The sequence below is a fragment of the Marmota flaviventris genome, chromosome 2, assembly GCF_047511675.1.
Source record: "Marmota flaviventris isolate mMarFla1 chromosome 2, mMarFla1.hap1, whole genome shotgun sequence".
In the NCBI taxonomy this organism is placed as follows: domain Eukaryota; kingdom Metazoa; phylum Chordata; class Mammalia; order Rodentia; family Sciuridae; genus Marmota; species Marmota flaviventris.
Window position 1 is genome coordinate 202,109,236 of NC_092499.1, and position 23,449 is coordinate 202,132,684.

Here is a 23,449-nt window from a genome sequence, read left to right on the forward strand (position 1 = left end):
GTTCTCATGGGAGAAGCATTTCTCATGTGACTTGGAGTCTCAGGGTGAAATGGAGTCTGTTTGGTCATTGCCCTTACAGCCTGGCCCATAACATCCCCCCTTTTTTAGAAACAATCAAACCTTATCTTTTAAATTAAGTAAGAGGTTGTAATGGCCATGCATATAAATTAACTAGATTGACAAGATATTTTGTTTAGCAGTTCAGGCCTTATAACATATTCTGATAAGAGAAAAAACATGGCAAACATTTTCTGGACCCAAACCAGGCTCCATTTTGTGATTTGATGCAATTACCTATCAATCTCTGATTTTAGGAACTTCTTTTTTTTTTTAATATTTATTTTTTAGGTGTAGATGGACACAACACAATACTTTTATTTTTATGTGGTGCTGAGGATCGAACCCGGGCCCCGCCTGTGCTAGGCGAGTGCTCTACCACTGAGCCACAACCACAGCCCCCTAGGGACTTCTTACTGCTGTAGGGAAGGGGGCTGCCTCGAGCTGAGGGGGCAGGGGCCATGTGTGGTGGGTCAAGCAGTTTGGAGTCTCTTTTTTAGAAATCAGGTCAGTCGAGGGGTTCATGGTAAAAGTCTGGTTTGGGAAGAACAGTTGTAAATTCACCTGGGAGTAGGTTCTTCTATGAAAGAAATAAAAAGACATGAGTACCGAAATGAGATTAATACAAAATAAATTAATCAACCCAGGTTTTGTGTTCTTGAAGCAGTACCTCTGCAAAATATCAACAGGCAACAGTTATAGGGAAAATACAAATGAAATTAACAAGAGTAAAAACATATTTAGTTTGTGTAACAGCTGTCTTGAATTTGGCTGATCATACATTATACCCCGTTTGAGATCACATTAATCTTTAAAATAAAATCAATCTTTTGAATACAACTTTAAATGAACTGGAGCCATTTAACAGGTAGTATGGTGAGAAGACAGAAAGGAAGTGCAAGGCAGGAGGATCACAAGTTCAAGGCCAGCCTGGGTGACCCTGTCTCAAAACAAACAAACAAATACAAAATTGAAATAAATAAACAGAAAAGGGCTGTGGATACAGCTCAGTGGCAAGGCACCTAGGTTCAATCCCCAATACTTCAAAAGCAGAACAAAACAAACAGCCTAGAAGCTGCCCTCTTCAAAAAAGACCCAGAACATGTTTTGTGTGGTGCTACACTACACTGGGAGGCTGAGGCAGGAGGACACAACTCTGAGGCCAGCTGGGTAACTTGTGAGACCTGTCTCGAGATTAAAAAGGGCGGGGAGAGCTGGGGACGTAGCTCGGTGATGAGTGCCCTGGAGTTCAATCTCCAGCACCAAAAATTAAAACCCAAACAAACAACCACAAGCCCCCCAGCCTGTGCTGTCGAGGCCTCTCAGCCCCACTTCTCTCCAGCTGGACTGCAGTGGTGGTGGGCAGCAGCTCCAGCCGCTGCAGCAGGTCTAGTCCATTGCAGACGGGGCTCCCATGTTGACATGGAGCAGAGACCTTGCAGACAAGCCAGCCCAGGAAGGCCCGACATGGACACTGGCTGCCCCAGCGAGGGCCCTCATCTCACCTTGTTCTGTTGATGTTCTGAGGGTCGCACCCAGCGCTGCTCCGCCTCTCAGTTACACCCCAGTCTCCATCCCCTCTTTTTTTAAAAATATATTTTTTAGTTGTAGTTGGACACAACCCCTTTATATTTTATGTGGTGCTGAGGAGCAAACCCAGGGCCTTGCGTGTGCTAGGTGAGCGCTCTACGGCTGAGCCTCAACCCCAGCTGCCACCCCCCACTTAAAAGAAAAAAAAATTGAGCCAGGGTGTCAGTTAGTTGCCCAGGCTGGCCTAGAAGCTGCCCTCTTCCTGCCTCAGCCTCCCAAGTTGCTGGGATGACAGGTGTGTACCACTGTCCTGGTTTTCTCCTCTGAGGGTCACTTATGGTCACACAAGAGTAGGACTGTGCAGGTGCAGCTGAGCTGCGGATGGAGTCCAGGGCATGGGTGAGCATGGGCTGCTGTCTGCTGGGCCTGGTGCTGGCTACTGCATGCAGTGGGAGCCTCGTCCCAACACGGCCTCAGTGTCACTGAGCTTCACAGAGGCAGCAAGGCAACCAATCCTTCACCCTACCTGGGATTAACTCAATCCATCACCCTACCTGGGATCAACTCAATCCATCACCCTACCTGGGATCTTCTTTATACACTCCTCTTCTAAACCTTCTTACAGAGAAACACGTTTCAGAAAACCCTTACGTGTCCTGTATTTCTGATGCTGTGTCAGTTCTGCAGCAGTGACCCTGCTTTTCTATGTGGCTGACAGTCTTTGACATGCTGTGTTCAAACCCTAAGACAATTTACCACTGAGCTACCTCCTCAGCTTTTTTTGAGATGGAGACTTGCTATGTTGCTGAGGCTGGCCTCAAACTTACCATCCTCCTGCCTTAGCCTCCCCAGTTGCTGGAATTATACAGGTGTATAGGGCCAGGCATCTTTTACTGGATGCCATATGACACACATTCTATCTTGCGAGGCATGCAATGTGACAGTATCCCACATTCTTTTTTGTTACTGGGGACTGAACTCAGGGGCACTTGACCACTGAGTCACATCCCCAGCCCTATTTTATATTTTATTTAGAGACAAGGTCTCACTGAGTTGCTTAGTCTTGCAATTGCTGAGGATGGCTTTGAATTCACAATCCTCCTGTCTCAGCCTAAGAGCTGCTGGGATTACAGGTGTGCGCCACTGTGCCTGGCACATACACACACACACACACATATATATTTTGTAGTTGTAGGTGGATAGAATACCTTTATTTTTATGTGGTGCTAAGGATTGAAGCTGTGCTAGGTAAGCACTTGACCACTGAGCTATGGGCCAACCCTCATTCTTAAGCTTCTTTTTTATACCTTTGTTTTTGCTTTTTATTTGGTGTTGGGGATCAAACCCAGTGCCTCAAGCACACTAGGCAAGTGCTCCATCAGTAAGCCACAACCCCGGCCCCTCTTAAGCTTTTTTTTTTTTTCCCTCTGGGACGCAATCAAGTTACCTGCAAAGAGTAGACCCTTTGAGGTCTTGCTTTTACCATTTGACAGGTATGATTATTTTCCATTGCTGAGGCTCTACCTAATCCTTGTGGACTGAGTTTTTCCTGTGTAGTTGATGGGCACAGGTCCAGTCCAGTCCAGTGGTCCACTGGATACTGTGCCCCTTAAGTTTATAATGTTTTTTTGGAGGTACTGGGGATTGAACCCAGATGTGCTTTACCACCAGGCCACATCCCCAGCCCTCTTTTGTATTTTATTTAGTCAGGGTCTCGCTGAGTTGCTGAGGCTGGCTTTGAACTGCAATCCTCCTGCCTCAGCCTCCTGAGCTGCTGGGATTACAGGCCAGCTAGGATGGTTCTTCCCCAGCCTTGTGCTGACAGCTCTTGGCTGGCTCTGTGGTCCTCATCCTGCCAATCTCTTCTCTGGCACTCTAGCTGCCGCATCTCTGGCTGTTTAGCTAGACACTCTCTTGATCCCCAGGCCTTGCTGGGCCAACCTAGACACAGGGCAGGCCAACTGCAGATTTGCAACTGCAAAAAAAAAAACACCAAGTCATCTCTGCACAGGTGCTGGACTTCTGGAAAGAGCACATGCTTTAGGGCCTGCACAAATCAAGACTCCCAGAGGGCAATCACTTCTGACTCCAGGCTGTAGTCCAGTGAAAGCACCAGCAGACAGACACCACGAACACTTGGTTTCCAGGTGTGAATCGGGAGCTTGCAGCTCAGATCCAACCAACCCCAGGTGCTAAACTCTCTCACAATGGTCATGATGCTGCCTCAGGCTGAGAGTTCTTGGTGCACTCCATCAACACCAGGCCTTGCAGCCCTACTGGGCACAGGGCCACAGGGTGAGCAGGTCTAGGAGAGGACCTGCAGGACAGGACCTCAGGTACACAGTTCCATGCTGGGCAGATCAGCATGTGAGGGAGGGTGGTTCTGGGAGGGCCCTCAACAGTATGATCTGAGGGAAACTGGTGAAAAGCCCGTGGGAGCTGAGGGCCAGGGCAGGCCTTGGCCCTGATTCCAGGGTGTCTGGGGTGGGCGACTCTGGGATGCAACTTGCAGTTTGGGAGTTTTCCATTTTCTTCATTAACGGCCGGGCGCCAGGAGAGCCTGGCACAAGCACTTCTCAGTCCACACTGCTGTGGAGAAGGGCTTTTCCTTTTTAGGTCCTGGGGACTGAACCTGGGCACTTTACCACCGGGCACCCTGCCCCACTCTTTACTCTGGGACACAGCCTAAGTTGCCCAGGCTGGCCCCGGGACCCTCCCGAGTAGCTGGGACTCCCGGCGAGTGCCACCGCGCCCAGCTAGGAAAGGAGGTCCTCGAGGCGGCGATGACGGTACCGGGCAAGGGCTGTGGGCCTAGTTCTGCCCCGGTCCGGGCAGAGCTCCTCCCGCCCAGGCCGCGGATTCTCCAGGCGCTGGCTTCTCCGTCCTGGGGTCTCAGGCCCAGGCCGCCGCGAGGCCCTCGGTTCGGGGTACTCCGCCTGCCCCTGCCGCCCGGGGGACCCAGCAGGGCCCGCGTCCCGAGACGCCCTCGGCCCAGCTCGCCGGCCGGAACCAACCGCGCCCTCACCGCTGCACTCACAGCGCGGGAGAGGCCGGAAGCGGAAGCGGGGCGTGCCAGACCGCGCCGCAGGACGCACGCGCAGACCAGCGGCGGTGGCCGACCCGGAAGCGCTCGCCGGGACCCCGCCCACCACCGATATCGCTGCCGGGGCACGTGTCTCTTCCTCTCTGCTCTCGCGCTCGTGGTGGAGGCAGCAGGTGGGCCTCGCGGTGTGGGCTGCAGTCTAGGCGGGGGCCGGGGCCGTGCGGGGCCGGGGGCCGGGGCGTTGCGGGGCCGGGGGCGGGGGCGTGGGCGAGCGGGCCGGGGCCGTGCGGGGCCGGGGGCCGGGTGGGGCCCGAACGCCGACCTCACGGCCGCGCGGTGGCTCCGCAGGCGCGCTTCAGCATGCAGAACGACGCTGGCGAGTTCGTGGACCTGTACGTGCCGCGGAAATGGTGAGCGCCCTTGCCCCTTGCCGTCCCTTGCGCCGCGGTCGGTGCCCCGCGGCCCCGCTCGCTCACTGTGCGACCCGTTCCCCGCAGCTCCGCCAGCAACCGCATCATTGGTGCCAAGGACCACGCGTCCATCCAGATAAACGTGGCCGAGGTGAGCTGGGTTTTGCAAGGCCTGTCCCGTGGGGGACCCCGGTTCGGGACGTTGTTCTGGGCTTAGCTTTGTGCATTGCTTTCCAAACCCCAGGTGAGTGGCATTTCCATGTCTTAACAGGTGGACAAGGTCACCGGCAGGTTTAACGGCCAGTTTAAGACTTACGCTATCTGCGGGGCCATTCGCAGGATGGTGAGTTTTCCCTCGGCGTGGCTTGCCACGGTCCCCGTCCCCAGCACTGTGTGCTTCGGCCTGGACCTTATGAGTGTACGGTGGTTTCTGCCTCAGGCTGGTGGATTGTGCGTGGAATAGGTTTGCTGGATCCTGTCCTTCCTGGAGCCCAGGAAAAGGACGACTCTGAGAAAGGACTCAGTGGCTAGGAGCTTGCCAGCGCGTTTCTCCTGGCTGGTTTTTGGGCACAAATGTGGGTTTGACGGGGCATGCAGAACTTCCTGCCAGCTCAGGTGGAAACATTCTTTGAGTGTTTTTTTTTTTAAAGGGTGAGTCCGATGACTCCATTCTCCGATTGGCCAAGGCAGATTGCATCGTCTCAAAGTAAGGCAGTTGTTGCATGTGGATGGAGTGGCCCAGGGACTTCACCAGAGACATGGTTTAATACTGGCTTTGTTTTCTTGTAGGAATTTTTGACTGGAGAGAATTGGAGATGCAGAATATTTGTCATAAATAAATAATGAAAAGCCACCTGTGTGGGTCTGTTCTGTCCCTATGGGTCCTGGAACAGGCCCTTCGCTGTGGATGGGTGACTAGGATGAGTAATGTATGTAGTTAGCTGAAAGGAGAAACTGAAGTGTGTTGCAAAACCAAGTTTTACTTCAACAAATACATTATCCATTTGAAAACAATCTGTGACATAAACTTGAACATTCTGAGGTCAGATACTCGTGTACACACATTCACATCCAGGACTGCTGCGGGGTGTGGACATGACACCAGGTCTGGCTTTGTTTGGTCACAGCCCAGACTTGACTTGGGCTAAAAGGTTACAGGTTCAAGCTGTTTGGTTTAAGTACTGGCTTTTTTGCAGCAGCTTTGGGTACCGCATGGCAGTAGCTCTGGGCATTGTTGAAAAGGACATACAGAAGGAAGGGCTTCAGACACACCAGTTTGGTCAATGACTAAATCTCATGACATAAATACACAAACCTAGTTACTACTGTGTTTACCAGCCGTTTCCTTAATATCAGTGCTTTTCAGAGTTGGTGGGGCCCAGGTCCAGTGTTTGCAGGCTGTAGTCTTGGTGGATAAAAGGTCTCTGGACTCTCCTTGGCCTTGACTGTGACCTCCAGCCATTCCTTTTCCTCAGCTGGGGTGGTCAGCTGTGCTGTACCTTTCCTAGGGTGGGTATGGAACTGGGTGCCTCCAGCAGTGGACTGATGTCTCCTTTCTGCAAGAACACAGGCATTATGAACAGAATTCTTAGTCCCTGCTGGTGACAGGTTATGGGATAGACAGCCTTCTGCCCAGCAGCCACAGTTGCCGTGTTTGAGGCCAGCTGGGCTGTGAGGAAGATGGCCTTTCTTGGTTGCTCAGTGTTCTTGGGCAGCAGCCTGGGGAACGGGAGTACATGGTCCTCTGCAAGAATGTTGAACCTGGAAAAGCTGAAGATGGCCCTGTGCTCTGAGCATAGACCTGCACAGAAGGGACAGCGATGGCCCTCTGGCACAGCAGGCTGCACTGGTCGAGACAGCATCTACTTTCTGCTTAGGAAGGAAGGGCATTGACCTCCTGAGTCTGAGGATGTGTGGGCTCTGCAGTGGCAATGCCTTCCTGCCTCAGGGTCAAGCATGGTTCTGAGGTACACCTTTGGCAGACCTCGTGGAAGGAACCCAGTTGTTCCCTTAAAAGTCCCACACAACCAAATCCCAAGTCATAATAAATAACATTTTCACTGTTACAATATTGCTTAGGAGAATCAAGAGCCAGCAGTTTTCCTCACGGTCCAGTGTCATGGATAGACAGGTGTTCCCGGCAAGAGGCACAGGTGGTCCTGGCATGGGATGGGCTGAGGTCTGCCAATCCCTTTGGATATGTGACACAGCATGGGGTTTCACAGTGACATGAAAGCTCAAAAACAGGTCTGAGTCAAAAAGAAAGATCAAAACAAACCAGGCGTCTGCCCTTGGCTCAGCCCAGCACCAAGAGCTGCCTGTGCAAGTATGGGGAGTTCTGGAGGAAGCAGTGGCCAGTGGGCATGGACGCTGGGAGGTGCCTCTGGGAAAACGTAATACCCAATATGTATGCTTAGTAAGTTAGACATGGCAATTCAGGTGTGACATGAGGTCTGACATGCAGATCTCCAGTGCTGTGGCTGTGAAAGTTGGCAAGGAAGGCAAGGTGAAAGAGAGGCCAGAACTTGGATTCACCTCCATGTGACGTAAACCACAGGTCCTGGTGTCAGGCCCATCTCAGGCACATGAGAAACGCCACACCCCCACACTGTCCGTGCAGTACTCTAGGAAACCTCTCAAAACATCCTTGGAGGTGTGGTGCACTTTGGAATGAAAGTGACATGCTTTTCCAAGGAAACCCAGAATAAGAGAAGCTGCGTGGGCTGGGAGGGGGCAGGTGGGCGGACTGCTGGCCTATGCTTGGGCCAAGGGCTGTGCTTCTGCCCAGCAGCCTTCCTGCACGTCCATGCCTGGCCTAGAGCTGCTGGGTGAGCCGTCTGTAGTGAGGTAAGACTTGGTTCTCGGGGAGGTACAAGGCCAGCTCCAAAGCCACGAGCACCGTGAACTCAAACCCAATGAGATCTCGCCTGTTGAATCGGAATCTTTCTTCCAGCTTCTGTGTGGAGGAGAGAGGTTCAACAGGTTAACCCCAGGACTGCATCCCCAACCTGAGCAGTGACTGGGTGTCAGCCACCTACTAGGCAAGCTGCTGGCAGACCTCCCTCCGGCATGGCCTAGCTCCTGGGGCTGGACTGGTCTGGGCCACCACAGCAGGGCCTCCTACTCACATCAATGAGCTGCTTCACTTCGTTCTTGCGGAGGTCACTGCTGATCTTGGCTGCAAGCAGCACACAGGCGCCAGCACACAGCTTGCGGTTCTGCTTGTTGAGCTTGCCCTGCAGCACAAGCTTCTCAAAGTACACGTAGGCCATGGACACAGTGCCTGGCTCCAGGCTGCACTCCTCCGACAGGTTCCGCATCTCCCGCTTCAAACTGGTGGGAGAGAACGTGTCCAAGGGCAGAGGCTCTGATGCTGCTGAGGCAGCCGCCACGGCTTGTGCCACGTGCCCTTGGGGTTATACTGGGGAGCAGGCTGGGACATCTGCCTGGCACTCCTTACCTCCGGATTTTGCTTAATGTCAGTTTGATGTGAGGGAACTTCTCCTTAAAGGTCTCGTTCATGTCCTTCTTGAGGTCTGAGGGCTTCACGTACTCTATCACTGTGGTCTGCAACAGAAGTGAAGCAGGTAGGGCCAGCCCACCTTGGGGTAGCCTGGCACAGCCTGGGTCTGCACACATGAACATGAGGAGCTTCAGAGGGGCACCTGGATCTCCGAGAATGAAATGGCTGAAGAGCCCATCTGTCCTTGGTGGGGAGGCCCCAGCTGCCAGTCTCTGAGGGCTGACCCCAGGTGAGCATGGCCAGCCTGGCTCTCTGGCCTGCCCTACACATTGCCTGTCTATGGCCTGGGTCCCTTTCCTGCTGCTGTTGGTGTTCTGAGGTGGGGTAGGTCCCTGTGGGCTGGCTATCTGGGGCTTCTAGGTGCCAGGGTGGCTTGCCCACAGCCCACCTATGTGCCCTGAGGTGGGCAGCTTGCAGGCCACAGGTGGCAGGTGCTCACCATGTATGAGGCAAAGATGAGGACCCGCTTGTGCTTTCCACAGGGCCACTGCGGGTCGTCCAGGAGGTTGGGGTTATATTCCAGGGTATCTCCCACGTCACTCCCTGTAAGTAGAGGCAGCTCCTGACCCACCAGAGTCTGTGTGGAAACTGTCCAGTCCACAGGAGAGGCATCACAGCCAAGTACCTTGGGTCTGAGAGGGTCCCCAGGCCCTAGTTCCCTCCCTGTCCCCAGCCCAGGTTAAAGGGACAGGTGTCCTGTAGGGACATTGAGAGGTCAGGTCCCTTCCTGAAGCAGCCTGGGGCAGGGTGCCTCTTCCCCACCTGGCCTGGGCAGAGCCCAGAGCTGTGTGCAGCCTGGAGCCTCCTCTCCCCCGAGAGGCTCTGCTGCCCTGCTCTGCAGCCTGGCACGGCCATGAGCTCCGGCCTGAGTGTGGCCTATTGGTGCTGTTGCCTCCCCTGTGCTGTGGGAAGGCAGGCTACTATACCTAGCTCTGTGCCAGCGGGTGCCGACTTGGCAGTGGCAGATTTATGTCTTGACCCTGGCAGAGCCCGGGGGATGCTCGGCCGAGGCTGGGACAACAGGCCGTGGCTGTCACTCTTGGGTGCGACCAGGGCGTTGGTAGGGTACAGGAACTTTGCATAAGAGACAACCTGGAAAAGCAGTCACACTGGGGTTCAGTCCTGCTTCCCGAGAGCAGAGGTGCAAATGAGTTGTTTTCCACGCTGTAGTGCACCTGAGCTGCCACAGAGAAGGAGCCCATCTCAGAGCCAGGGAGCAGCTGTGGGCACCATGCCACTGGCTCACCCAGAGCTGGTGGTCTCAGGCCACCAGCTTCCCATATTTAGTCTGGATCTGTAGTGATGTGACATCCCCTGCCTCTGAAGACCCTTAGCCTTAGCCTACAGGCCCAGAGGTAGGGCCAGACAGTATGGAGAGTCTGGGCTGCAGAGGGGCAGTGCAGCACATGCCTGGCTGACCCCAGGTCATTTTTCAGGGCATCTGCTGACAGGCATGGTCATTTCCCCAGGGCTGGGTGGCCCACTCCGCACACTCTCCTTCCCATGTCCCTCTGTGGGTACTGGCTACAGGGCTGTTCCTGCCCACCCAGCCCTCACTGTGCTGGCCGTTGGCTGGCCCTGGGGCTCTTGCCTTTCCATCTGCTCCCAGTTCAACACCTTCCAACTCAAACACCATCTCAGAGGAAACGGAAACACCGCCAGACGGATGCCTCTGCTTCTGGCTGTCCACCCTCAGGTCACTGCAAAGCACAGAAGGGGAGGGGCTGTGGCCCTGCTACCTGTGGCTGGTGGTGGGTGGGAGCTGGGCCCACAAAGTACTGACAGCTCAGCACACCCGTCCATCTGTACAGTGGTGCTCACGCCCCTCTTGTCAGAAGAAAAGTGCACAGGAATGGCCAGGAGGCATGGCCCCAGGCTTTCATTGTCAGGCCGGCTGAGCCTGGCTCCTGCCCCGGCTCAGACATTATCAAACACCTGGGTGCTGGTGGCAGTGACCCAGCTCAGCACGATCTTCAGCCACCCCTTCACCTGCAGCCACAGCCCTCGGTGCGGCTCAGCCTGGACCCTGAGAACTGGAGCCTCTCCACTGGGGCGCAGGTTTCCCTGTTGCCAACTGTTTTTATGCCAGAGTTACACATCATGCTTCCCCACCCAACAGCCATTTCCTTTTTCCCTGAAGTGTGCTCAGGACACAATTGCCTGGACTAGTCACAAGGAGGCACAACTGTCTGCAAGAGGGACAGGAACCTCACAGGCAACCTACATAAAGAAGCCAGGCATGGTGGCTCACGCCTGTAATCCCAGCAGCTCAGGAGGCTGAGGCAGGAGGATCGTGAGTTCAAAGCCAGCCCAGCAACAGCAAGGTGCTAAGCAACTCAGTGAGACCCTGTCTAAATAAAATACAAAATAGGACTGGGGATGTGGCTCAGTGGTCGAGTGCCCCTCAGTTCAGTTTCTGGTACTAAAAACAAAACAAAAGACAGGTTGAGCAGAAACCAAGGGTCCTCCCAGAAAATGAGGACCCAAAATGGCCAGAGTTCCTGAGCTCTGGAAGCAGTGGATATGCTGACCCTGGGTCTGCACATCCAGGGTCCAGCTGGCACCTCAGTCTGTGCTGGGGGTTCAGACTTGCCCAGATGAGAGTGCTGGTGAGTGCTCACCTGATCCGCAGGCCTTCTCCATAGGGCAGGACTGAGAAAGCTGCGCACAGGGACCGCTTGGCACAGATGAGCACGATCCTGTGGGGAGGGCAGGGTCAGAGCCGGGCAGTGTCCTTTCCAGGGTTGTGGGCATTTCCAAAGGAAAACTCCATTCTGCCTGAATCCATGTGAGGGGATGGCGCCAGCCGCCCAAGGGGGCTCAGCCCAGGAAGCTGGGGCCTTGGTCAGCAGATCTTGCACCTCAGCACCAGGCCGAGCTCCCCGTTCCCTAGGATGTGCTTAACAGGGCACCCCTCCCTTGGGTGCTGCTGCAGGAGTGTGGGCAGGACTGCAACAGGCAGGCAGAGGACACCGCCTCAGGGAAGGCCAGGCCTCCTTTGTAAAGGCAGAAGGTCCACTTGAAGCCAGGCATGAGGTCCTGAGCAGAGACAGCTTAATGGCATTAGAAGTGTCTGCAACATGAGGCTCCAGGGAAGACAGAGCTGCTCCCACAACTTCGGACCCCTGCACTGGGTGCCTCCCAGTGGGGTCCGCAGCTCTGCACTCGGTCTGCCTGGAGCTGCCCTGTGCACTGTCTCCTGGGAAATCTCCACCATGGCTATGGTGCCTCAGGAGTGCTGCCAAGGTGGCCTCCGGGGGAAGGGGAGCTCTTTGGGATCCTCTGGGTCAGGGCAGGCGGTACACATCCTCCTGGGGACCAGCCTGGTACTCTTCGGGCAGTTCAGCCTCCCCATGTGCTTCCAAATATGACCAGCCCCGCCTCGGGACACATCTCAGCGCTGAGCCTATTTCTGCATTTCTAGTGTTCCCTTCAATTCTTTTCCTGAAGGCGTGAGTCGGCCTGGAGGCTCTTCCCCAGGGATTGCGCAGTGGGCTTTCTGGGCAGGAGGGACACCTGCTTGTGCTCTGTGGGTACAGGGGAAGGTGTCTGCTTCTAAATGGTCATGGGATGGGTTGTGGGCATAGGGACAGGAGCCTGGTCTCCTGCAGCTGGCCTCCAGGGACCATAGGCTAGACCTGGCTGCCCTGGCCTGGGCCCTGGAGCCGTCACCTGCTGTTCCTGGTGTCATACTGCCTCATGTTCTTGATGAAGTGGGTCTTCTTCAGCCCTTTGTGTCTTGGTGATCCAGATGCGTGTTTGGTCCTGCAGGTAAACAAACAGGTCACTCCTGTCCTCTTGGAACCCTGTCTATCCCAGGGGTTGGTAGGATGCCTACCTCTGAACTGAGGCACATCCCACTGCATCTTCCAGAAACTCAAGGGAGCAGCGCTGAGACGTGACTCGCCGCCTGCGAAGAAGACAGTGCAGCCTCAGGACCCACCACAGGCTTCAGGGCCACCTTGACAGCTGTGCTACCTAGGCAGAGCTGGTGCCGCAGCTGTGCAGGGCAGAGCCGCTGTGGGGTGAGGAGAGGCCAGGCCACACACCTCTGGGCTAAGAGGCTTTGAGGGCCTGAGAGGAGGAGGAGGGAGCAGTCCTTGGGTTCCTTGCCAGGGAGGAGTGGCCCTGCTGGGCAGGCTCTGTAAACAGAACAAGTCACACTGAGCTTCCGGGCCCTGGAGGGTGCTAAGTGCTCCACCTGTGGGGGCCACCTGGGGCTGAGGGAGCCTGCCTCTCCTCACTGCAGGGCAGGCCCCACACTGTGGCCCAGCCCAGAGGCACCACCAGGCACAACACAGCCCTCTCACAGACAGCTGCTCCCGCAGGAGCACCCCCACCTGGCTCAGGCCTCACAGGGCTAGTCCTGGGTTTGGAACATTCTTTTCCAGCTCGGCTGGTGGCCCCGTACTTCTGGACTTTAGGGTTTAGCTGTACGCTGCCCCTCAGCACTGCTGGACCGTGCTGTCCTGTGGGCACAGGACGTCTGGTGGCAACATCAGTAATGGATCTCCCTGCCTCCTCTACAGGAGCAGCAGTCCCAGGGGATGTGGCAGGGGCCATCTACTCACTGCTGGCCCCCAGTGCCTATGCCCAGAAGCCAGGATGCAGAGGCAGAGTTTGAGTGGCACACAAGAGGGCTCCGAGAAGGTGGCCTCCCTGCACCAGGTGCTGGGAACGGGGCTTCACAAGCTGGAGATCTCAGAAACCCTGCATGGTCATAATTTTGCACCAAGACTGTCAAGGTCACCAGTGACCTCCTGGTCCTCACAGGGGAGAATGTTTGGACCTCACAGGAAGATGGGGGCTCACAGCAAAGCTACCAACGCAGCTCCCAGAGGCCAAGCAGCACATGGAAAGGACCTCATGGAAGGCAGGTGGGTCTGCCCCAGGGCAGTCTGAGCCAGGGCCCCACTGAGAGGACAGAGACATCAGGGGTCAGTGCTGAGGCTGCACCAAGTTGGGCACCACCCCTCCCAAAGTTCTCTGTCATAGCTCTCAAGCACTAGGCTTACTACGTGAGGGGCTTTACTTTTAGCTTTATTCTTCCTTTTTTTTTTTTTTTTGTGGTGTGGGGGATGAACCAGGGCTTTGTACATTCAAGGCAAGTACTCTACCAACTGAGCTATATCCCCAGCTCTATTCTTTCATTTTTAAACAAGTGGTGCATATATTTTAAAAGAAAAATCTAGAAAATATAGAGAAGCAAACATTTAAAAACCTTTCACCCAATCACTCATAATCCTCCTCCCAAGGCCAATGTGCTACTGTCCTGACACGGGGTCACTGCAATTCTCAGGGTCATGCTGTGACCGTGCTGCAGCCACCTCCCTGTGTAGACTGCACACCTGGTGTCAGGTGCACTCCCAGTGTGGGCTGGGCTTGTCCCACTTTGAGAGAGCCCTGGACTGGCAACCCTGTGTCCCGGGGCATTGGGCCCACTGAGTACCACTACGCACGCGCCAGCCCTCGGCACTCCTGCCTGACGACTCCCCAAGGAGGCCCCTAGAGGAACTGCTGTCCCAGGACGGCTCCTTGAGCCAGAGATTCTAGGCTCTGCCCAAGGGGAAAGCTAAGCCCCCAAACAGAATCTGAAGACCCATACATGAGCCACACCCTCCTGCCTGGACTCCAGGACCCCCAGAAATTTTCCATAAGTGAAGGGCTGAGCCGCATACTTGCTCCTGCCAGGACATGGCACCTGCTGGCCCCCAGGTGCGCAGGACCACGCTGGAGGTCTTCCTGACATAGGCACAGGAACGCAAAGAGATCAAATGGCTCTCAGGCCCATGCAGCAGAGAGCAAAGCTGGGACTTGAACCCAGGTCTATTTGAGACTGCAAAGCTTTGCTCCTGTCCTTGTCCCAGGAGCCATGACGAACATGCTGGGCACCCAATGTTTCTGGAGTGCGGTTTATGGTTCACACCACACGGCATTATAAGGAGAAGCATACCAGTCAAGATGATGACAAGAGTGAGTGCTGCAGGTGACGGTGGTGATGGTGACAATGGTACTGGTGGTGATGGTGTTGTTAATGATGGTCTGGTGTTGACTGAATTGGTGGTGATGACGTATTGGTGATGGTATTGGTGACTGTGGTGTTGTTGGTGATGACAGTACTGGCAGTGAGGTGACAGAATGCCATTAAGGCTTGTGCTGGACGCTGACCTGCTGTGCCTGTGCCTGAGGAGCTACAGAGCATCACGTCTTTCTCCAGGGTCTGGGGCCAGCTGGGGCAGAGGGCTTACTAAGCTAGAAGGCCCTGCAGGGCTGCTTTGTCAGCTCCTGTAGCACCTGCTGGCTCTGTAGCCTGGGGCTGCCCACGTCCATCTCCCCAGAGGGCACTGATGGGGAGCTCCTGTGCAGGACCAAAGACTTCACACTGACAGGGGCACTCCTGCACGCGTGCAGGAGACACGTGACCCAGCCTGTCTGCCCTCTGACCTAAGCCAGAGTGGAGACTCGAGAGGCAAGTCTCTGACTGGATGAGGGTCCACGCAGACCTCAAGCCAGCTGCAAGGGGACAGAGGTGCTGCTAGGCGAAAAGTGCATGGGAACAAGAGCACAAACCTCTGGTCACAAAAGGAACAACTGGTTTGACATGCGAGACACGAGCTGCAGAAAGGCGAGAGCCCTGCATGGTGTCTGTACTGTTGTGCAGGCTGCAGCCCTGTGGCCTTCAGTGACAGCACCCAGAGCCGAGCAGGAGAAACGGACCCTAATATGCTCTGGGGTGTTGGGGGCTGAGCTGTGTTCCCCTCAACTACAGAGTATGACTGCATTTAGAAACAGGGTTTCCAAGGAGATGATGAGGGTAACCAGTCACTAGAGCGAGCCCTGATCCAACCTGAAGGATGTCCTTATAAGAAAAGACCAGGGCCGGGCACGGCAGTGGCATGCAGACTGGCATGCCTGTGATCCCACGGGCTCGGGCGGCAGAGGCAGGAGGATCACAAGTTCAAAGCCAGCTTCAGCAATTTAGGGAGGTGCTCAGTAACTCAGTGAGACTCTGTCTCTAAATAAAATATAAAATAGGACTGGGGATGTGGCTCAGTGGTCGAGTGCCTGGTACCAAAAAATAAAAAAAAATCAGGACACAACATAACAAGAGGGATGAGAGGCCATAGGCTGGAGAGGAGGCCCCAAGAAATACCAACCCTGCCCACACCATGGTCTTGGCCTCAAGAGTCCAGAATGAGAGGAACGGATGTCTGTCTGTTGTTCAAGCCACCAGGTGGAGGCGCTGTCATAGCAGCCCAGCTGACTAACCCAGCTGGCAGGAAGCCACATGGTGGAGTTGGGCCTGAGATGGTCTGTGAGCTCACCTCGCCTCAGCCCACTGTCTGCACAAGATTCAGAACAGCTGGGCACCTACTGTGCATCACGGCTGGGTGTTAAGACATGACAGGGTCCACCTATCCACTGACTGCTGACCCAGAGTGGCTGATGTGCTCTGTAGCCTGTGCTGTATGGCCTGGGGCTGCCTGCAGGGCTGCTGGGTGTGCACTTCCCAGCAGGGTGGGCCTGTGTCCACCTGTCAGCAGGAGCTGTTCCCTAAGCGTGAGCCAAGGCCAAGTCCTGGGGAAGGGAGAGGGAGTTCATGGGAGCTGCAGCCTTTGGGTGCCGAGCCGGCACCTTCCTCGCAGCATCTCCCAGCAGGACCCCTGACCTGAGCGAGGTCTGGCATGCTCAGGCCACCTTCTGACTCTGGCAGAGCCATCCTGGAGTGCAGGCCCACACCACACCCTCACCACATAGGCGCTGGCGCTAGGGACAGAGCCACCACTTCACACCAACACTTGTGAGGCCAGGACATTAGTCACATCATGTGGCAGTGGCATGCAGGCTGGCACAAGGTCACACAGCAGAGTGTCCAGGTCCTGGTGGGCCCCTGCTGTCACCCTGACCCACATGCATAGGCTTCCTTTCTCACTGTGTAGTGACGTGGGCCTCCTAGATGACAAAGGTTGCCAGAAGACAAACCAGGACTGAGAGCGGAGGCACACCCAGGGAGTGCAGGAGCCGCTCACTGGCCACCGCTAGAGAGGTCTGTGCATCCGCCTGCTCTGGCTCGTGGGGGGCAGGGTGCCAGCCTGGCCAGGGCCCTAGACACCTGGCCTGGGAAGCCTGTCCAGGAAAGGCTGGGCCATCCAGGATGGCAGAGGGGAAGAGGGGCCCAGAGGCCTCTTCAGACAGTGGAGCCCAGCTGCAGGCCAAACCATGTCTGGCAGACACCCAGCAGACACCTAGGAGGCATGGGATGCCCTCTGAGCACTGCCCGATGGTGAGTGTCATGCTGGGTGAGGGGCTGGGCCTGCCCTGAGGAGGTGCCTAGCTGATTGCTGGATGCACAGGCCTGGAGCTGGGGAGCAGCCGGCTGAGGTGAAACGTGAGGGCCATTCCTGTGTGGCTTCCTCAGGCTCATTCTCTTAGGTAATTACCCAGTGATGCCCAGGTGACTCCAGTGCGCCTGGGATCTCATTTGCAGGCCTGCAGAAGTGGCAGCGGAAGCCAGGGCCCCTGGTGGCCTGCAGAGGAGCTGTAGGCAGACACTGACCTCTGCTGCCTGGCTGGCTCCTCCTGCCGCTTTCTGGACACTCCAGGGATTCTCTGGGCAGCCTGTCAAGCCTTCCCAGCTGGCCTCACAGATCCCTCTCTCTGAGACTTTCCACAGCACTCATGTGTAAACCCGGTCCTCACACCTCTGCTGGGCAGGCAGCGTGCTCACTCTCAGCTTACACGTGGGCACACAGGCACAGAGCCCGGCAGCAACTGGCCTGAGGTAACACAGCCAGTAAGAGGGGAAGCAGGGGCCAGAGTCTAGGGCCCAGCCCCTCCGGCAGACCCACATCCAGGGGACAGGGCAGGACTGCTTGCCCCAGAGCAGCCTGAACTGGACTGGCCCCACTGGGAGCAGCGCACACCAGTCAGCAGGAGGGCAGGTGGACACGGACGGACACACACACACACACAGGCCATCCAGTTGCAGTGAGCAAAGACATGACTGGGGCAGAAAGAGCCACGTCACATGGTATCACACACCAGAGAGTCGGTGAGGGGATGGCCAAGGAGGGCCCCAGGAAATCTTCTGGGGGTTGTTCTCTGGAGCGAATAGTGGCCATGAGGGGCCCCTGCCCAGGTGAATGACGAAACTGCAATCACATGCCACACGGTCGCCCTGCCATGCCCATCTGTTGACATCTCAACTTAAAAAATGCTAAATACACACAAACAAACCGACAAGAGTATTTGGGGTTTTCTGCCACCTTGGCCACCAAACGTACCTCCTGCCCCTGACGTCTTGGTGAGTCCAAAGCCTGCTGCGCCCACTCGCCCTGTTGGGCTCAGCTCCACTAGTTACAGGAACGAGTCTGGGGTCTGCTGGCACTCCCTGCCTGTGGCAGCCACCAGCCTGGAGTCGGGGGTTGAGGTGAGAGGGAGGCTGCCAAGGCCAAGAGGGCAGGGTGTGCCCACCCATTTAGCAGACCTCCCGACCCCACCCCTGAATGTCCCCAGAATAAGGGGTGGCCAACCCCTGCTACCAACACACTTCCCCAAGGGTGCTGAGCAGAGAAACCACTGCTCCTTAACTGCTGCTCTCCTGTGGGACAGCTTCCTTGCTGTGGCTAGAGATGCCCAGGAGAGGCCAAGGCAGGGCCACCTCTCTGAGAAGGAGGACTGTGTCCCCGTTAGGAACCAGGGGAGTGGAGGGTTGCTCAGTGTGGGCTGGACTCAGCTTGGGATGGCACATGAAGGGGCTGCAGATGTGCTTCAGTGAGCATGGGTGCCCTCCAGAGGCCATGCGCTTCACCCTGCACTGTCACCAACACCAGTGGCATGTGACCACCTGGCCAGGGACTCACAGTGCCTGGCCTGCCTACCACTGTTTCCTGGCCCGAGAAGTGGGCCTAGCACGTCAGAGCCCCCTGCACACAGCTGTCGAATGGGTGGGTGGTCCGGGTGCCTGTCCCACTGAGCCCCAGGCATAGCAGAAGCTCCAATTCCAGAGCTCCCAGCAGGGGCCTGGAGCGTCACAGCCTCCATCAAAGGCCTGCAGTGGGGCAGGAGGGCCAGGCCCCTGGGCTGCAGCCTCAGCTGCCCCTCCAGCTGGGCAGAAGAAACCCCAGTCAGCTGTGAACCAACTCAGGCACTGACTGCCAGATGCTCCCAGCTGGCCCTGGCCTGCGGCAGCCTGCAGAGGCCACCAGGCCTCTCCCCAGAGGGGACCTGCTCCTGGAGCACAGCTGCCTCTGGCTCAAGGCTGCACCCAGCCACATCTGGCTGCGATTTTCAGAAGGCCATTTGCCTGTGGGGATACCCTTCATCCCTCATTTGTGAGGGGCAGTAACCAGGGCGGTTTTGGTTGAACTTAGTCCTCCAGAAAGATATGCTGAGGCTCAAGGCCTCGCACCTTAGCTGTGATCAAGTTAAGATGAGGACAACGGGTCCTGGGGAGGGGAGGAGGCGGGAAGAGGACACCCAGGGAGAGGCAGCTCGGAGCTGAAGAGGCAGGAAGGACGCTCGGGGGCCCAGAGAGATTCCAGCTCTGCCCAGCCCTGGAGGCTGGAGCAGGAGGCCACTGCTGCTGTGGGAAGCTGTGGTCGGTGGGCCTTTGCCATGCCCAGGGGACCCACGCAGGCCTTTCAAAGGATCTGGACAGAAGCGTGGGGTGAGGTGGCTGCCAGGCAGGGCCCCTGAACAGTTGCTTCTACCCCGTGAGGGAGCCCAGGGGTGCAGCTTGCTCTCGGGCATGGAGTAGTCGGATTGCCCAAACTGAGAATAAACAGTGTTAGGAGTTCTGTGAGGAAAACAAAGGTCTGGTGAGTCCCTGGCGTAGCAGGCGCTGCTGAGGGCCAAGTGTAAACGCAAACTCCTGGAAGACTGAGACACAGAGGTATCCTGGCAGCCTTGCTGTAGCGGGAGGCCCTGCTTGCCTTGCCCTGACTGCTGTCCTGTACCTTGCTGAGCCCTTGGAATCATCTACCTCAGGGAGGTGGTGTTTCATGTGAACCTCTCTCACAGAGGAGGAGACTGAGGCTCAGAGAGGCCCCTTTAGCTGTTGGAGATCACAGAGCTACTGAAAGGTGAAGACAGAATTTGAGTCTGGGTCCCCAGAGCTGGGTCCGATGCCACCCTCACAACACGAACTTTAGGGCTGCCTCCAGGACTTCAGTGGGTCCTGGAGCTCTAAACCAGCGGCCAGTGGCTTCCTTAGCCAGGTTGGCCACAGCTCCCTGCCCTAGCAACAGGCCTGGGAGTAAAGGAGGGCAGATGGTCCTCTTCCTAGGGGCCACTGCTCATCAGGGGAAGGGCTGTGAACTCAGCAGCAGAGCACAAGGAGGGGAGACTCTGCCACAGTGGGCCCAGCAGTGTGCAGGAAGGACATCCCAGTGGAGACTTGAAGGCAGGCTGAGGAGGGAGGGACGGTTTGCTGGAGGGCCTGGCCAAGACCAGAGGCATCCCTCCACAGCACATCTGGCCTGCTGGGGGGAAGTGGCCACTCCCCAGAGGCCTCAGGGAGGTGAACCTCCAGCTGAACGGCTGGAGAATGAGGAGGGGCAGCTCTTGGAGTGACCGCACTCTGGTGTTGGCGTCCCACCTGCTCCCTGGACTGGCCCATGGGCTGCTAGTGTGTTCACAGGGCGTGTGAACTCTAGGCTGAAGGGGACCCAAGGCTCCCAGTGCAGGTGTGCCCATGGCCAGAGCGGGGAAGGAGCTCTGTGCCAACCCCAGAGATGGGCCTGGCTGCAGGGGGCTGCCTTCCCTGGGGCCCTCACAGGGCCTCCTGCTGGTCTGCAGAGTCACTGGGCATGCCATGTGCACGTGCTTAGCTATCACATTCAGGGCAAGTCCATCTGCTGCCCCAGCTGGTCCCTCTAACTGTCCCCTGGCAGTGGCCAGGCTCACCTTGGGTGAAGGTCTGGTGGAAAGGCTCTAGCCCTCGGAATGGCCACAGTGGGGGTGCCTCAGCGAGCACAGGCTCATCCTCTGGCCTCCTGAACATGCTGGGTGTGAGGCTGGGAGCCTGGGAACAGTGCTAGGTTCTGGACTCAACCTCCTCAGTCAAACACCTCCGAGGAACACCATCACAAGGTCTGCCCAGGGGCCTGCCCAGTGACCTCCAAGTGTGAAGAGCTGTCTCTGCCCTGAGTCCACCCATGCCAACCCTGACCAGCGGCTCCCTGCACAGTTCAGGGACTTCCTGGCGGGGCTGCCCAGCAGGGGCTCTGTCCTGCAGTCAGTGAAGGACCAAGAAGCAGTCTTTCAGAAGGGACCAGAGGTAGCCAGGCCTGACTCCTGTAGTCACTCCTCAGAGTGAGAGCTGTAGGGTTCAGAAGGGGCCAGGGAGACAGGGTCACCTGGGGGGCAGAATTCTCTGAAAGAACACAGGGTATCAGGCAATCAGGGCCATCTGGGCAGGGGTCAGAGCCTAGAGGAGCAGAGTTCAGGGGTAGGGGCTGTTCTGGGTTGTTCCCCAAATGGAGTCAGGGCAGGGAGTAAGTGCAGGTCCAGGGGTGCTGAACTAAGAGGCAATGGGGTATGGGGTTGCAGAGTCCAGCAGCCATGGACAGAGGAAGGGAGGTCTGGATGGGTGCAGAAGGCTCTGAGAATGGATGAACAAGTGTGGGGAAGACCCCAGCATGTGGGCGGGAGTCATAAGATGGACACGTGGCCGGGCATAAAATGGATGTTTGGGGTCCCTATGTCCAGAGCACTGATAAAGTGGACTGGGGAAGGGGTGTGTCCAGAGCTGACAAGGCTCTGGGTCTGGAGGCTGATAAAGACTGAAGGAATCCTGAGGCCCATGTTCTGGGTACTCCCCAAGGTAGAGAAGAACCCGTATCCAGGGGCTGAGAGCATTAAGAGCATTCTAACCCCATATGTGGGAGTTGACAAAATCTGAGGAAACCCTGGACAGAGCCCTCGGTCACCCAAACTCTGTCCCTTGAATTGGTCTGACAGCCCAGATCACTGCAACCCCTGTGGCCGGGCTGTTGGACCCAGGTCACCCCAACCTTGACTACTGCATTTTGGATCTGACTGTGCCTGATCATTCCACCCCTGAGTCATATGCTGCTGGGACCCAGGCCATCCTGACTTCTGTGTCCTGGGTTTACTAGCCTCCAGGTCACCCTGACCCCTGTATCCTGAGCTGTTGGGCCCCAGATCACCCTGACACCTGTGTCCTGGGCTTGATGGACTCCCAGTTCACCATGATACTGCGACCTGGGCTGATGGGGTTCAGATCACTCTAATGCCTGTGTCCTGGACTGATGGTCCCGGCTACCCTGGCCCCTGCATCCTGGGTTGATGGCCCTGGCCACCTTGATGGGGTCCAGGTCACACCAAGCCCTGCATCCTGCGCTGATGGGGCTCGGGTCACCCTCACCCGTGCATCCTGAGCGACAGTCTAGGCCCCCCTGGCCCAACGTCCTGGGCTGATGGCTCTGACCACCCCACTCACCTCTGGCGCTGCCCGTCCAGGGCGAGGCCGGCGGGCGCCGTCGTGGGGCTGAGCAGGCCTTGGGGCGCAGGCCGGGCGGGCAGCCCTGGGAGGCCGGCAGGCGGCGGCGGCGGCGGCGCGGGCGGCTCGCGGGCCTCGGCGGGCGGCGGCGGCGGGGGCGGCGGCTTCTCGCCTCCGGGGCCCAGGCTCGGGGGCCTTCCGTCCAGGGAGATGTTGTTGAGGAAGAAGAGCGCGGCCTGGCGGCGCCGCGAGTCCCCACGTCTCCGCGGCGCGGGCGGCGGGTTGCGGGTGGCGGGCGAGGGCCTGGCGGGGCCGGGGGCCGGGCCCGGGGCTCCTCCCGCCGCGGCCGCGGCCATGCTCGAGTGCGCGCCGCCGCGCGCCGCGCGCCGCCCATTGGCCGCGGCGCGCCCACTTGCAAATGTTTCGCCGTTGCGCCCGCCCATCGGTCGCGGCGCGCCCACATGCAAATAACTCGCCATTGCGCTCGCCTATTGGCTAGAGTGGCGTCGTGGGCGGGCGCCACGCCGCCGCGCTCCCGGGTGTTAGAGCTAATTTGGGCGCGTGGCCGGGGAGCTGGGAGCCGCGCGCAGGGGCCGCGCGTTGGGCGGCCTGAGGTGCTCCGGGTTCGAGACCTTGCCTCGCCGGCCGTGACCCCTGGCAGGGCCGGCGTGCGGCTCGGTTTTCAGAAAGCGCGCATCGTAGGTTCAGATCCGGGGCGTGGACCACACCCGGGTGCACTTCCCCTTCTAGGTTGTGTGCTTCCTCTAGGGTCTCCCGTCCCGAAAGCGCTCCAGGGAGGGCCAGTGGTGCCACCTGGCTTCCTCGCTGACTGAAGATGAGACGGAGGGTCTGTAGGCAGCAGACACCTGTCCAGGTGGCCAGGTCCGACAGTGCGGGGCAAAGCGGCTGTGAGCCAAGGCTGTGCCCTGGCCTCCATTTCCCTCCCGCCCCTGGGCCCGATTTCCCGCGGGTTTGCCTCCTGGGTCAGGAGGCTAGCCCACATCATCTGTGTCAGGGCCTGGCTGTTCAGGGGACTGCCACCTCCCTGCCCTGTCCGGCTCATCTCCACAGTAGGATGAGCCTGGCTCAGAGAGGGGACACAGGTGCAGGAAGTCCAGCAAATGTTCTTTGTGTAGTCACTCAGCACCTGTCACCTGTCTCAGGCCCCTGTGCCAGGTGTGTGGGGTGGGTGGGGTCGCAGAGGCAGCCTGGGTGAGGTGGAGAGCGGGTGAAGACTGCATCCTCACCCAGTTCTGCTGTCCAGGCCCCATCCCTGCCATCACCCGGGCGCTCTCCCTGGGTCTGCCCTCACTTGCCAGGGCAGGCAGGCTCTCTGTGTCCAGTCCTCTTTGCATCTCCCCCTGCCCTTCCAATCTGGCCTTCCAGGACTCTGCCAGGCCAGGGAGGGAAGGTGAGCAGCT

At 57.4% G+C, this 23,449-nt stretch overlaps 2 protein-coding genes and 1 long non-coding RNA gene across 3 annotated transcripts; 1 reads left to right on the forward strand and 2 right to left on the reverse strand.

The window, feature by feature from the left end:
* Window positions 1-671: 671 nt before the first annotated feature.
* LOC139704795 (uncharacterized) lies at window positions 672-4,614 on the reverse strand. Its single transcript, XR_011706820.1, has 2 exons — window positions 4,381-4,614; window positions 672-3,562 (listed from the first exon to the last, which is right to left on the reverse strand). It is a non-coding gene; the product is annotated as an uncharacterized lncRNA (long non-coding RNA).
* Window positions 4,615-4,711: 97 nt separating this feature from the next.
* On the forward strand, window positions 4,712-5,893 carry Rps21 (ribosomal protein S21). The gene is made up of 6 exons (XM_027954246.2): window positions 4,712-4,803; window positions 4,979-5,040; window positions 5,128-5,191; window positions 5,312-5,383; window positions 5,691-5,746; window positions 5,830-5,893. Exons 2-6 carry the CDS (start codon window positions 4,991-4,993, stop codon window positions 5,837-5,839), a joined length of 252 nt encoding a protein of 83 aa, XP_027810047.1. The 5' UTR covers window positions 4,712-4,803; window positions 4,979-4,990; the 3' UTR covers window positions 5,840-5,893.
* Window positions 5,894-6,000: 107 nt separating this feature from the next.
* On the reverse strand, window positions 6,001-22,387 carry Cables2 (Cdk5 and Abl enzyme substrate 2). Its single transcript, XM_027954244.2, has 10 exons — window positions 22,029-22,387; window positions 12,402-12,473; window positions 12,236-12,328; window positions 11,185-11,262; window positions 10,155-10,263; window positions 9,490-9,655; window positions 9,003-9,106; window positions 8,501-8,607; window positions 8,169-8,373; window positions 6,001-7,996 (listed from the first exon to the last, which is right to left on the reverse strand). The coding sequence occupies exons 1-10, from the start codon at window positions 22,382-22,384 to the stop codon at window positions 7,856-7,858; spliced, it is 1,431 nt and encodes a 476-aa protein (XP_027810045.1). The 5' UTR covers window positions 22,385-22,387; the 3' UTR covers window positions 6,001-7,855.
* Window positions 22,388-23,449: the final 1,062 nt, after the last annotated feature.